General features: G+C 33.4%; 1 protein-coding gene across 1 annotated transcript in view; it reads right to left on the bottom strand.

The window, feature by feature from the left end:
* Positions 1–1,543: 1,543 nt before the first annotated feature.
* The window catches only part of LOC138320959 (E3 ubiquitin-protein ligase CCNB1IP1-like), a 26,501-nt gene continuing 13,279 nt past the window's right edge, over positions 1,544–14,765 (bottom strand). The window contains exons 8-12 of the mRNA XM_069264289.1: positions 14,720–14,740; positions 12,159–12,250; positions 7,883–8,027; positions 6,065–6,133; positions 1,544–1,873 (exon numbers count right to left, since the gene is read on the bottom strand). Of these exons, the coding sequence (XP_069120390.1) occupies positions 1,773–1,873; positions 6,065–6,133; positions 7,883–8,027; positions 12,159–12,250; positions 14,720–14,740 (428 nt within the window). The 3' untranslated portion in view covers positions 1,544–1,772. The remainder of the gene's footprint in view (positions 1,874–6,064; positions 6,134–7,882; positions 8,028–12,158; positions 12,251–14,719; positions 14,741–14,765) is intronic.

Genomic DNA, 14,765 nt, shown 5'->3' with positions numbered 1-14,765 from the left:
GTAAAATGTTGTTGGTTATCTAGAACGAAAGGAGCCTTATGGACGCTAAAACGGATATTAATATATGTCAAAATATATTTTACTGCAAGCTGATGGTGTGTGGTATGTTAATATGTTGTTTCCTTGTATCATCAAATTAAAAAAAAACCTGGCTGCCATATTCCTTAGAAACACCCTCCTGAAAATATATCAATAAACTGGCTGTGTATATCTGGGATAATGAAAGGATATGCCAGATTAAGGTAGGGGAAAAAGCTAGAGGGCTAGAGGAAAATTATCGACCTAAAGTTATAATGTTGCAGCTTCTCGCCTGGATACGGATTTGTCAGGACATTTTAAACACCATGCTACGGCCGTCCCATAGTATACGTTTAACATAATATGACATGAATTTAAGGAAATGAATGTATGCGCATTCGTCTTTTTGTTCTGTTGACATCAATTAATGACATACACTTTAACAATTTAACACTATTTATAGGAATATATATTTTCCGTGTGATATCAGCTGTCAAATGTTTTGTCTTTAATTCCAAAGTATAGCAATGCCAACTTTAGGATGAGCTGGTGCCATATCAATCGCTTCTCTGACCTTGACCCAGTGGAAAGTCCCATACACACCGTCGTTAATATTGTATATGACACGTGAGATAGGGGCATTATCTGAAAAATAAACGACGTCGTAAATGACGAAAATCAAAATACAATGTCATAGCCGTATTTCTACTTATTCAAATAAAAATATGAAATTCTATAGATTTTAGCAGTAATTTTGCTTTGAAGCGCAACGTGTCAAATGTTTGCATTATGAAATTTTATGCTAATTAAACGTTATGGATCTTCAAATTGTAATAAGGACATAAATATGACGGTGAATGTGTATATTTTCAAATTTAATCAGAATTACCATGATCATAAAAAAGATCAATGATAATGACGCCTTAACATCATTTATCAGTCCTTTAACAGTATCGTGTAAGTATCTGTTAGGCGGCATTACTTAAACCAAATCGTTTGATTCCAGTCAATCTTCAGCCATGTTGGTTATCCAGGTGAGTCAGCAGTTACCTTGGTCAGAAACGGGTGCCTTCATGTGAAAAAAACGTAATATATCATAGAGTAGCCTCCCTTATAACGTTGAAAATTCCGATTATTTTATCATCGAACTCTTTACCATCACCATTAAATGATATACAGTAAAGCGATTATAAATTTCCGAGTTTGTGAAGTTACTGCTCAATTAAAAAATGAGTCACAAGAAAAAGACCTGACAAGTAGTGTCTATTGATAAGTTAAAAAAAATCTGTAAATTATTTATAATGTACTTCTGTCATGTGTAGCGTGAAATTTTTTTGACTCGATGATAAGTGAAACCCATTCCGTCATTGAGTTTCAGCTATAAGTATCATACTACTTATCCATACCTATTTAGATTTAATTGAGATATACATATACTATTATAGAAAAACAATGACATTGGCAAATATGTTTGTACCATGTCAGCATGAACACTTCCATCATTAACAATGAATAAAAGCATTGATGTAAATTTTAGAGCTTTAATAGAGTTGCATTTTTACAGCTTAATGAAATAGGATCCATTTGTCATTCTGAAACATGCGAATTTTAACACAACAAAGTCCGATCAAAGACAAGCTTGCAGCGAGCACAGTATCTTTTTATCATTATGTTTTTCCATAGGGAGGCAAGTAGACATTTCTGTGCGGGTTGGTTCTGAACAAATGCCATGTAGAAGTTTGTCCACTGGGAGATCATCTCGAAGTTTTGAAGTTTAAACTAAATCTGCTTTTCTCCGCATGATTTGAACATTCCCCAACCGTTGGGGTACTGTTTGGACGTAGTACAAAGTCTCCTGTAAAGTAAAAGACACACTCATTTATAGTACAAAGTCAAATGTGAAGTACAAGACACAATCACTTATAGTACAAAGTCAAATGTGAAGTAAAAGACACAATCACTTATAGTACAAAGTCAAATGTGAAGTAAAAGACACACTCACTTATAACACAAAGTCAAATGTGAAGTACAAGACACACAATCAATTATAGTACAAAGTCAAATGTGAAGTAAAACACACACTCACTTATAGTACAAAGTCAAATGTGAAGTACAAGACACACTCACTTATAGTACAAAGTCAAATGTGAAGTACAAGACACAATCAATTATAGTACAAAGTCAAATGTGAAAAACGAGTACAAGACACAATATAGTACAAGTCAAATGTGAAGTACAAACAAATCATATAGTACAAAGTCAAATGTGAAGTAAAGACACAATCACTTATAGTACAAAGTCAAATGTGAAGTACACACAATCACTTATAGTACAAAGTCAAATGTGAAGTACAAGACACAATCAATTAATAGTACAAAGTCAAATGTGAAGTACAAGACACACTCACTTATAGTACAAAGTCAAATGTGAAGTACAAGACACAATCAATTATAGTACAAAGTCAAATGTGAAGTACAAGACACAATCACTTATAGTACAAAGTCAAATGTGAAGTACAAGACACAATCACTTATAGTACAAAGTCAAATGTGAAGTAAAAGACACAATCACTTATAGTACAAAGTCAAATGTGAAGTACAAGACACAATCACTTATAGTACAAAGTCAAATGTGAAAAAGACACAATCACTTATAGTACAAAGTCAAATGTGAAAAAGACACAATCACTTATAGTACAAAGTCAAATGTGAAGTACAAGACACAATCACTTATAGTACAAAGTCAAATGTGAAGTAAAAGACACAATCACTTATAGTACAATGTCAAATGTGAAGGAGACACAATCACTTATAGTACAAAGTCAAATGTGAAGTACAAGACACAATCACTTATAGTACAAAGTCAAATGTGAAGGAGACACAATCACTTATAGTACAAAGTCAAATGTGAAGTAAAAGACACAATCACTTATAGTACAAAGTCAAATGTGAAGAAGACACAATCACTTATAGTACAAAGTCAATAAAGACACAATCACTTATAGTACAAGTCAAATGTGAAGTAAAAGACACAATCACTTATAGTACAAAGTCAAATGTGAAGTAAAAGACACAATCACTTATAGTACAAAGTCAAATGTGAAGTAAAAGACACAATTAGTATAAAAGTCGAATGTGAAGTAAAAGACACAATTACTTATGTACAAAGTCGAATGTGAAGTAAAAGACACAATTACTTATGTACAAAGTCGAATGTGAAGTAAAAGACACAATTACTTATGTACAAAGTCAAATGTGAAGTAAAAGACACAATTACTTATAGTACAAAGTCGAATGTGAAGTAAAAGACACAATTACTTATGTACAAAGTCGAATGTGAAGTAAAAGACACAATTACTTATGTACAAAGTCGAATGTGAAGTAAAAGACAAATAATTACTTATAGTACAAAGTCAATGTGAAGAAAAGACACAATTACTTATGTACAAAGTCAAATGTGAAGAAAAGACACAATTACTTATAGTACAAAGTCAAATGTGAAGTAAAAGACACAATTACTTATGTACAAAGTGTCAAATGTGAAGTAAAAGACAATTACTTATAGTACAAAGTCGAATGTGAAGTAAAAGACACAATTACTTATGTACAAAGTCGAATGTGAAGTAAAAGACACAATTACTTATGTACAAAGTCAAATGTGAAGGAAAAGACACAATTACTTATAGTACAAAGTCGAATGTGAAGTAAAAGACACAATTACTTATGTACAAAGTCAAATGTGAAGGAAAAGATACAATTACTTATAGTACAAAGTCGAATGTGAAGTAAAAGACACAATTACTTATGTACAAAGTCAAATGTGAAGGAAAAGATACAATTACTTATAGTACAAAGTCGAATGTGAAGTAAAAGACACAATTACTTATGTACAAAGTCAAATGTGAAGGAAAAGACACAATTACTTATAGTACAAAGTCAAATGTGAAGTGAACAATTAAGTCAAAAGTAAAGACACAATTACTTATGTACAGTCAAATGTGAAGAAAAGATGAAGTAAAAGACACAATTACTTATGTACAAAGTCGAATGTGAAGTAAAAGACACAATTACTTATGTACAAAGTCGAATGTGAAGTAAAAGACACAATTACTTATGTACAAAGTCAAATGTGAAGTAAAAGACACAATTACTTATGTACAAAGTCAAATGTGAAGTAAAAGACACAATTACTTATGTACAAAGTCAAATGTGAAGGAAAAGATACAATTACTTATAGTACAAAGTCGAATGTGAAGTAAAAGACACAATACTTATAGTACAAGTCAATGTAATTAGTTATTATGTACAAAGTCAATGTGAAGTAAAGACACAAATTATTAGTACAAAGTCGAATGTGAAGTAAAGACACAATTACTTATAGTACAAAGTCAAATGTGAAGAACATAAAAGACAAGTCAATTAAGAGACACATTTATAGTACAAAGTCAAATGTGAAGAAAAGACAATACATTAGTACAAATCAATGTGAAGAAAAGAACAATACTTATAGTACAAAGTCGAATGTGAAGTAAAAGACACAATTACTTATGTACAAAGTCAAATGTGAAGGAAAAGATACAATTACTTATAGTACAAAGTCGAATGTGAAGTAAAAGACACAATTACTTATGTACAAAGTCAAATGTGAAGGAAAAGATACAATTACTTATAGTACAAAGTCAAATGTGAAGTAAAAGACACAATTACTTATAGTACAAAGTCAAATGTGAAGTAAAAGACACAATTACTTATACAAAGTCGAATGTGAAGTAAAAGACACAATTACTTATGTACAAAGTCGAATGTGAAGTAAAAGACACAATTACTTATGTACAAAGTCGAATGTGAAGTAAAAGACACAATTACTTATGTACAAAGTCAATGTGAAGTAAAAGATACAAATTTGACATATATGTACAAAGTCGAATGTGAAGTAAAAGACACAATTACTTATGTACAAAGTCAAATGTGAAGGAAAAGACACAATTACTTATAGTACAAAGTCGAATGTGAAGTAAAAGACACAATTACTTATGTACAAAGTCAAATGTGAAGGAAAAGACACAATTACTTATAGTACAAAGTCGAATGTGAAGTAAAAGACACAATTACTTATGTACAAAGTCAAATGTGAAGGAAAAGATACAATTACTTATAGTACATGTCGAATGTGAGTAAAAGACAAATTTTGTACAAGTCAATGTGAAGGAAAAGAACAATTACTTATAGTACAAAGTCGAAATGTGAAGTAAAAGACACAATTACTTATGTACAAAGTCAAATGTGAAGGAAAAGATACAATTACTTATGTACAAAGTCAAATGTGAAGTAAAAGACAATTACTTATGTACAAAGTCGAATGTGAAAAAAGACACAATTACTTATGTACAAAGTCAAATGTGAAGGAAAAGATACAATTACTTATGTACAAAGTCAAATGTGAAGGAAAAGATACAATTACTTATAGTACAAAGTCGAATGTGAAGTAAAAGACACAATTACTTATGTACAAAGTCAAATGTGAAGGAAAAGATACAATTACTTATAGTACAAAGTCGAATGTGAAGTAAAAGACACAATTACTTATGTACAAAGTCAAATGTGAAGGAAAAGATACAATTACTTATAGTACAAAGTCGAATGTGAAGGAAAAGATACAATTACTTATAGTACAAAGTCGAATGTGAAGTAAAAGATACAATTACTTATAGTACAAAGTCGAATGTGAAGTAAAAGACGCAATTACTTATGTACAAAGTATCCCATAAAGTAACAGAAACAACCATTTATAGTATACTCTGAAACACGAAATTGCTCATCAAGTTGATAATCTACAACTGGTACATACATTCACTTAAGCTTCATGTAATAGCAATGGCTTTAAACATCATAATAACTATCACCATATGAAAACACCATACAATTAATATAGATATAGTTAGATCGCAGATATTATCTTCATTATACAACAAGTGTTTGAGTAACAAGGCAGTGACGATGATATACCCAATCAAAACCGTTATAACCTATGATAATCAAGTACCTACTTTCTGGAGGGGAGTTAGTGGGTTTCCGTTGTTGAACATGATCGCCTTGGTTTGGCTGTCGAAGAATATCTGAAACAAAAGAATAGTGTTGTTATTTATCACATAATCCGGTTGATTTCGCTCCTGTTTTAAGGTTTGCATATGTCACTGGAGTATTTTAACGTGGAGCGATTTCCATAGGCTGTGCTGGAAAATGGAAATCCATTGTAATGTCGTGATAGAAAAAATAAAGTGACGTCAGCAAAGGCTGATGTCTCGCCAAGACTCTCAAAAATAAAAACTTCTTTTAATAACTCATTTAATAAAATTTCATTTGAAATGAACTCTTATTTAAGATCCTAAATATATAAACTTGGTACGGGATAGTGCATGAAGCACTTATCCAATCCAATGATCACCTTGAACCTAGCGATCAACAGTTTGACAAACCCCTACACAATACATCCGGTTTATCTTCCGTCGAAATGGCTAAATATGAATCGAAAGGCTTCTAAGATCTATAACTTGCTCAATACGAATAATAATGTTTGACTTTTAACATTTTCTTCATCTCTTATTTTTGAAAATCATATATAAGTTATATTTGAACAGTGCCATATTTTGACTGAATTGCACTTAGTGTAACAATTACAAGCGAACAGAAATAAATAATGGAGTGAATTATGATACGAATTATGCATCACGGTATTTGAAACCGACAATGCAGTTAGGCCATGGGCTGGGAGGGTCCAACATGCACCCCCCCCCCCCCCAAACTCTGAACCAATATTTTTCTGAACCCTTTTGGCCCACTGATCACAAATCAAAATGTAAACATTGCATCAGTTGGGATGAACTTCCGGGAAACATTTTTGCTGCGTCAAGCCAAATATGAAAAAAATTGCTAAAAAATTACCATTTTTGAGTTTAAAATCCTATTTTTTCGTTTCCTGCGTAAAAATCATTACATATATTTGATTACTTGGTCCTGATATGAATTTGTTGTTCTATTGTGGTCATTTTGTTACCTCATTTGTCTACTTCGGTTGAAAAATGTCAAATTTATGACTATTTTTCAATTCTTAGTGAAATTCGAGATGGCGGCCATCTTGATGACGTCATAACCGGAAGTTCATCCCAACTTATGCAATCTTAACATTTTGATTTGTGATCAGTGGGTCATAAGGGTTCAAAAAACATATTGGTTCGGAGATTTGGTGGGAGGGAGATGCATGTGGAACCATCTTAGCCCATGGCCTAAGTTCTATTTACAATCTGCAATTTTGAACTACGTGTATTTAAAACAATTGAAATACGTCACAAATGTCAGATCAAATACAACGATATTGAGTATTGCAGACACAATACATGTTCATATCACGTAGTCCCCACAACTCTTCATCCATAAAGAAACGAAGCAGTTAATTGCACTTACAATTGTTTTAAGGTAACCATAACCATAATTTTCGAATTTATCCAAGACATTTTCACGATCTATGACTCAGAGAATTTTTGTGAAAATTTGTGAAGGAAAAAGCCGGAAGAGAACACTAATAGTTTTAATAGTTTTGTTTTCTTTAAAAAGTTACCTTAAACTTCACCCAATCACCCTGAAATTTCTGGACTAATAATTCCATAGAAAGGATTATACATTCCATAGAAAGCCAGATTATATTTACAAATGATAATTAAAAAAACACAAAAAAGATTGCAAATAGCCTTGAAAGAAACAATGTTCACAAAAACAAATCATGATCTTATTTAAAAATAGTGTTAATATGTCTTGTTCTTACTCGTAAAACTGTAATCAATACCCGAAAACAGGCCGATGACACTTACCGTCGCCTGACGATAGTGGCATAGTAAAACTTTGGCTTGGAATTCTCTTTCTGTGTTTTGGTGTCAGTGTTGGTGTGGCGTCCCCAGAGTTGCCCTCGAATGACATGGGTGTAATACACTTCCTTCGCATGGCGTCATAAAGAGACTACAGGGGAGAGACATTACACAACCAGGTTAACTGGTTCTACTTCAAAATACACATACAGATACTGTTTTATTACTTTTAAATCGTAAGAACCATTGTTAGTAAATGAATTTATATCGCATGGGCATGGTTTTCATTTTGCATTTAAGGATGTATCTTTCTGATGTTTGAGTCTCGTTTCGACATAAATCATAATTAAGAAATGACCCATTTGGCGGCCATTTTGAAAATATGCCTTTTTCCCTTTGAGTAGAGCCACAGTTTTACCATTTTTGCTTAAATTGTTATTAATTAAATCAACACTGCACCAGTATTTTTAGCTGTATCGAGCTAGTTTTTTTCTCTCCATTTATTGCTGTAATTCTTGACTAGTATCGTGGTAATTAAATATTAAGCATTAATGTGTGAAATGATACGTTTTTGTCATTTTACTTAAACATAAAATGGTTATTCAAGCACTTTATTTTTACTCAAAAATATTGAAAAATAACAGATATTGAAATGGGGGAGTGAGCATATGGACTATATGGACCCCTATATTTTTCTGCCTGATTTAGAAAGAGCAACCTTTTCCCTATTGATATGCAAAATATTTCAAAAATTTTAATACCAGAAAAACCACCAAAAATCGCTAAAAATGGTGCATTTTGTATCTCAAAATTAAGGGGAAAGGGTAGCACATGTCGTTATTCTGAGAAACAAGAGGCCCATGGGCCTTAACGGTCATCTGACTTATGGTACAAAACAGCAAAGTCACAGTATAAAGTTCTGAAACAGGTAATGGTCATTTGTTGAGCAAATTTAAACTTGGTAGCCCTTCATCCATAAATAATTGTAACCCATTCAAGGATTAAGGAGGAGTCAGATTTTAAAGCCAAAATTCAGCAAAGCTCCCATTTTGGACCCCGCCGTTCTATCCCCATGGGTCTTACCTCGGTTCTTTATAAAATATTATTGTCCTCACCAAAAGTTCCCCCTTCTGTCCCCAGGGGTCGGACATAACTCGTTTATATAAGATATGATTGTCCTGCCCCTATGATGTTTCACACCAAATATGGGTGAAATCCACTCAAGAGTTACGGAGGAGTAGGATTTTAAAGCTAAAATTAAGAAAATTTCCCCTTTTTGTGCCTTACCCTTCGGTCCTTAGGTGTTGGAGCAAGCTCATTTATATCAAATATGATTGCCCAACAATGCTTCAAACCAGTTGCCATCCATCCAAGGGTTAAGGAGGAGTAGGATTTTAAAGCTAAAATTATGAAAACTTTCCCTTTTGGGGCCCTGCCCCTCTGGGTCAGACTAACTCCTTTATATAAGATATGATTGCCCTTCCCCATGATGTTTCACACCAAATATGGATAAAATCCATCCAAGGATGAAGGAGAGGTAGGATTTTAAAGCTAGAATTAAGAAAATTTGGCCTTTTGGGGCCAACCACTCAGCTGCTAGGTGCCGGAGCAGGCTCATTCACATAAAATGTGTTTGCCTTTTCCAAACAATGTTTCAAACTAGATATGATGGTCATCCATCCAAGGATGAATACGCAGTAGGATTTTTAAGCTAAATGAAGAAAATTTCCCCTTTTGGGGCCCCACCACTCAGCCCCTAGGGATGGGAGCATTCTCATTTATATAAGATATGATTGTCCTTCCCGAATGATGTCACCGAATATGGATGAAATCCATGCAAGGATGAAGGAGGAGTAGGATTTTAAAGCTTAAATTAAGAAATTATCCCCTTTTGGGGCCCCGCCCCTAAGCCCCTAGGGTCGGAGCAGACTCATTTATATAAAATATGATCAACCTTTCCAAAACATGTTTCAAAACAAATTTGGTTGCTATCCATCCAAGGATGAAGGAGGAGTAGGATTTTAAAGCTAAAATTTAGAAAATTTCCCCTTTTTTCGGCCCCATCACTCAGCCCCTAGGATTCGAACCAGGCTCATCTATATAAACAAGAATTCCACGGAAGTGGATGTGTCGCCTGCACAGCATCACACAAAAAATAGTTATTTTACAGTTGTAAATATTGTTAATAATAAGGTGAAGTTATCAAGTCCCGTAACTCTTGCAAATATTGACTGATTTCGAGAACTATCGAACCCATCTAAGATGTCGTTGACATAAAGCAACATACCAAATTTGGTCGAAATCGGACAATAAATACTAAAGCTATCGAGCGGAAGCCATGGATTTTTATGTTTTGAGGATTTTAAAGTCCCATAACTCTTGCAAATATTGACGGATTTTGACCATTATTCAACCCATCCGAGATCTCAATGATATAAAACATTTCATAAAATTTGGATGAAATTGGACGATAGATATTTAAGTTAACGAGCGGAAACCACGGATTTTTCTGTTTTGAGGATTTTAAAGATGCTCCACCGCCAACAGAGCATAAATGATATTCATCATTTGAACAATAATCGGTGTTAAATCGTGTATATATATGTCTAATTAACACAGAAAATAATATTAAATAATTTAGTTTGCCTTTGCGCAATCAGTACTTCATTCCATATAGGATATAGTGCCACAAAATTTTTTCGGGATGCAATTAATTATTTTTCATATTTTTAACTTTAAGTAAAATTAGAAGCTCAAATTGTTCAATGGTGGTAATGGTGTAAAGTAAGTAACTTTTGTAACTGAAGAAAAATACTAAATCGTCAGCTTCTGTTTTTGATAGTGAAAAATACCATTTGTCAGCGATGGAGCATCTTTAAAGTCCCGTAACTCTTGTAAATATTGACGGATTTTGACCATTATTCAACCCATTCGAGACCTCATTGATATAAAACAATTTATACAGTTTGATTGAAATTGAACAATAAATATTTCAGTTATCGAGCGGAAACCGCGGATTTATCTGTTTTGACAATATTAAAGTCCCGTAACTCTTGCAAATATTGACGGATTTTGACCATTATCGAACTTATATGAGATCTCATTGATCTAAAGCTATATACCAAGTTTGGTTAAAATCGAACAATAAATACTTAAGTTATCGCACGGAAACCATTTCCCGGACGCCGACACCGTGATACCTAAGTGTCGCCCTTGCGTTGCAGGCGACACAAAAATGATGTTTCACTCCAAATATGGGTGAAATCCATCCAAGGATGGAGGAGTAGGATTTTAAAGCTTAAATTAAGAAAAATTCCCCTTTTGGCGCATCGGCCCTCTGCCCCTAGGAGTCATTTATATAAAATATGATTGTTCTTCCCCAATGAAGATTCACACCAAATATGGATGTAATTCACTCAAGGGTTAAGGAGGAGTAGGCTTTTATATAAATATAAATAGTCTTACGCACGACGCACGGCGCGCGGCGGACGGCGCACGACGACGAACGAAACAAGATGACAAAAGGTCATCTGACCTTCTGACCTTCGGTCAGATGACCTTAAAATATGAGTCTTATTGAGCATAACTATTATATTTTTAAAGGAGGTCACTGGAAATTAATTTTGCAAACATCCATGCACATCAAACACCTCTCAAAGAAATTGTGGTGTTAATCTCCGGTGTATATGGTAAAAACGGCAAAATTCCCATAAAATACAATATTTTGTCAATAACGTATCTTTGAGCGACAGTAGCTCAAAAATGAGCACTCGGACACGTTTTTTCTTCCATTTTCTTCAATGGTAGGAACTCCTATTTCCAAAAATCTATACCGGGGAAAAAGTTTAATACAAGAAAATTTTGACTTCTCAGAGGTGTGCATCCCAAGCACAGATATCATCACTACAAATATAAAACGTGACAAATATTAATGATATAATGGTGACTGATATGTGATTTTTACTGATTTGCTATCGGTGTTGTGACAAGTCTTTTCTTAGTATGTTAAGTGGTCCATTTGTATCAAACATTTCAAAGATAATGAAATCTCAAGAAATTGTGCACACATATAAATGTATCCTAATGCAACATTGGAAAAATGGCATGCCTTTACGTATTTATAGTATACAAAATATAGTAATGCAGATGGGAGAGGGGGGTTTCGTGGGAGGTTCAATGTCAACATATACTAAACTTAAAAGAAGAGATTTAATCATCGCGCTGTAAAATACCTATCAATATAAATAAACAATAATAAAAATGCAAAATAAACGATCGTTACCTGTAGCTTTTGATACTGTCTGTTTCTCTCCATCAGCTTGTCCGATATCTCACTGTGTTTCATTTTAGTTGATTCCAACTCTTTCTTTGAAGCTCAATTATAAAAACAAGGGTACCATAAAATAACATTACAAATAATACATTTGACATTATACAATTGCAACCTTAGTTATAACTCTTTTTTGATGTTTAATTACAAAGACAATATTAAGGGCTATGATCCCTCATCTGATTAAGAAAAGAATCGAATACAGAAGGAGAATTAAATACCTTTTCTAACTAGAAACATTTATTGACACGAAGAGTTATTTATCAAACAACAAATTCTTTTTATATTACTTCGTTGTTATCCAGAACCAATGTATTAAGGATCGTCTCTGGTGAGGTTCCAGTCTCGTCCAAGTCTCGTTTAGACATTAAGAGTTTTCATGATTTTCACCAAAAAAAAACACCAATAATTACCTCGGCTTGTAACAAGCTGGATGGCAAACGTGTCAAAATGAAGACTTTTATTGTTTATAGATTTTTATACAAAATATTAAGAAATGACACATTTGACTGCCATGAAAATGTGTGCGTCTTTTGTTTTGTAGTGAGTCGATATTGCACCATTTCTTTACTTCAATATATATACACTTAAATCGCAAGTGCGACATTTTTTAGCTTTACCAAATTCATATCTGTAGTATTTGTGAGAGGGGTCAATCCTAGTATTTAATCTAATAAGCATTTGAATATGATATCATGACTTAGCGACTTTCTTTTTTGAACATTTTAATCGTCTTAACAATAATGCTGAAAAATGAAATGACAAACATTTTATGTATGATGGAGCAAAAAATCTAGTACACTGACCGCCAATTTTATGTCTACTGCAGAAAAAATCTTATTTTCTATTAAGTAGCAAATTTAAAACAAAAAAACTCGTAATCAGAACTTTGTATAATGAAGCGTTAAATCTATAAAATGAAATATAAAAAATAGAGTATTTTGAAGGGGGCTGTATTTTAATTTTAGTAGTGTCATTGTAATATTTTTAAGTGAAATTTGATAAATACCTTTTTACAGCTCACCTGCCCCACCCCCACCCTCCCTCCCCTAGGGACAGAATAGCGATGCCCAATAGGGGAAATAGAGGTAAATCCTATAAATCGCTACTTGTCATAGAGTTCTGCATCGATTGTAACCAACTTTTAGCCAGAAACATCCTTGGGGGAAGGGGAACAGAACTTGTATAAATTTTGGCTCTGACCCCCCGGGGGCAGGAGGGGCGGGTCCCAATAATGGAAATAGAGGTAAATCCTAAAAATTTCTACTTGTACTAGAGTTCTGCATTGATTGAAACCAAATTTGGCCACAAACATCCTTGTGGGAAGGGGAATAGAATTTGTATAAATTTTGGCTCTGACCCCCCAGGGCAGGAGGGGCAGGGCCCAATATGGGAAATAGCGGTAAATCCTATAAATCGCTGCTAGTCATATAATAGCTCTGCTTGGATTTTAACCAAATTTGGCCCAGAAACATCATTGGTGTTAACAGAATTCGTATAAATTTTGGCTTTGACCCCCTGGAGCAGCAAGAGTGGAGCCCAATAGGGGAATCAGAGGTAAATATTCAAATTCCTTCAGAAAAGAAGCAATGAACTTGTATTCAGAACATTACTTTGCATTACAAACCAGGTGAGCGATACAGGCCCTATGGGCCTTCTGTTCTTTCCTCTAATATGGCCAAAACAAAATAATTTTAAATAAATTTTCATTTAAAATTATTTTTAAAAAGGTTTATCAACATAATTCAAACGACCATCAGGTAAAATTGTTCTAAAACAAATATTTGTGATCCTATAGAAATCGTCCCGAAAATAGTGACTTAGACAGATGGATCTAAACAAATGAAATATGTTTTTCTAAAGTTTGTCTATCAACATTAAACTAACATTTAAAGTGAATAGTTGGGCAAAGAAAACCAGTCTAAATGCGTTCATTGGCCTTCCAAAAGTTCTCACATATTAATACGACGGTCAAGTTCTGCTTAGTGTCCAAGTTCTGACCATTAAAGTAAAGAAAAGTTGAAAGCATTGAAAGCGAGGCTGCGTGGAAATGTAACCACGGACATAGTGAGCCGGGAGGACGTTTTAGAATTCACAAACTTTAAATCAATTTCTTCGTACGCAGACAGATTTTGACGAGAGATTTCATTTTTCCATTTCATAAGAAATTATACTGGATACATTCACACCATTTTTACCGACTTAAGCCATCCTTGACCGACTGTTCACTTTAATCTAGATGAGGTAGGCAAATATATTATTTACATGGTATATTGAATAAAATGTTTCTATGGAGGAAAAAAAGTAGTTAATCTGGCTAAATTAGTATTATACATAAGGTAATTACATAAATAATAAAGATAAAAGCAGTCAACCATTTAAAATTTTATTTCTTTTGCCTACACAAATGTTCGAATGACCATACCAAAACATCTAATCATTAAAGTATTATATTATATATAGGTAAACCAAATGGTCAAAGTATAGCTGCCATCTGGAATTCAACAACTTACCTGAGAGCTGTGTTTTCAGAGCTGATATTTTGTTAAGAAAAAAGTC

Source organism: Argopecten irradians, chromosome 4 (assembly GCF_041381155.1).
Source record: "Argopecten irradians isolate NY chromosome 4, Ai_NY, whole genome shotgun sequence".
Classification (NCBI taxonomy): Eukaryota; Metazoa; Mollusca; class Bivalvia; order Pectinida; family Pectinidae; genus Argopecten; species Argopecten irradians.
This window is presented reverse-complemented; position numbering and strand designations above follow the sequence as displayed.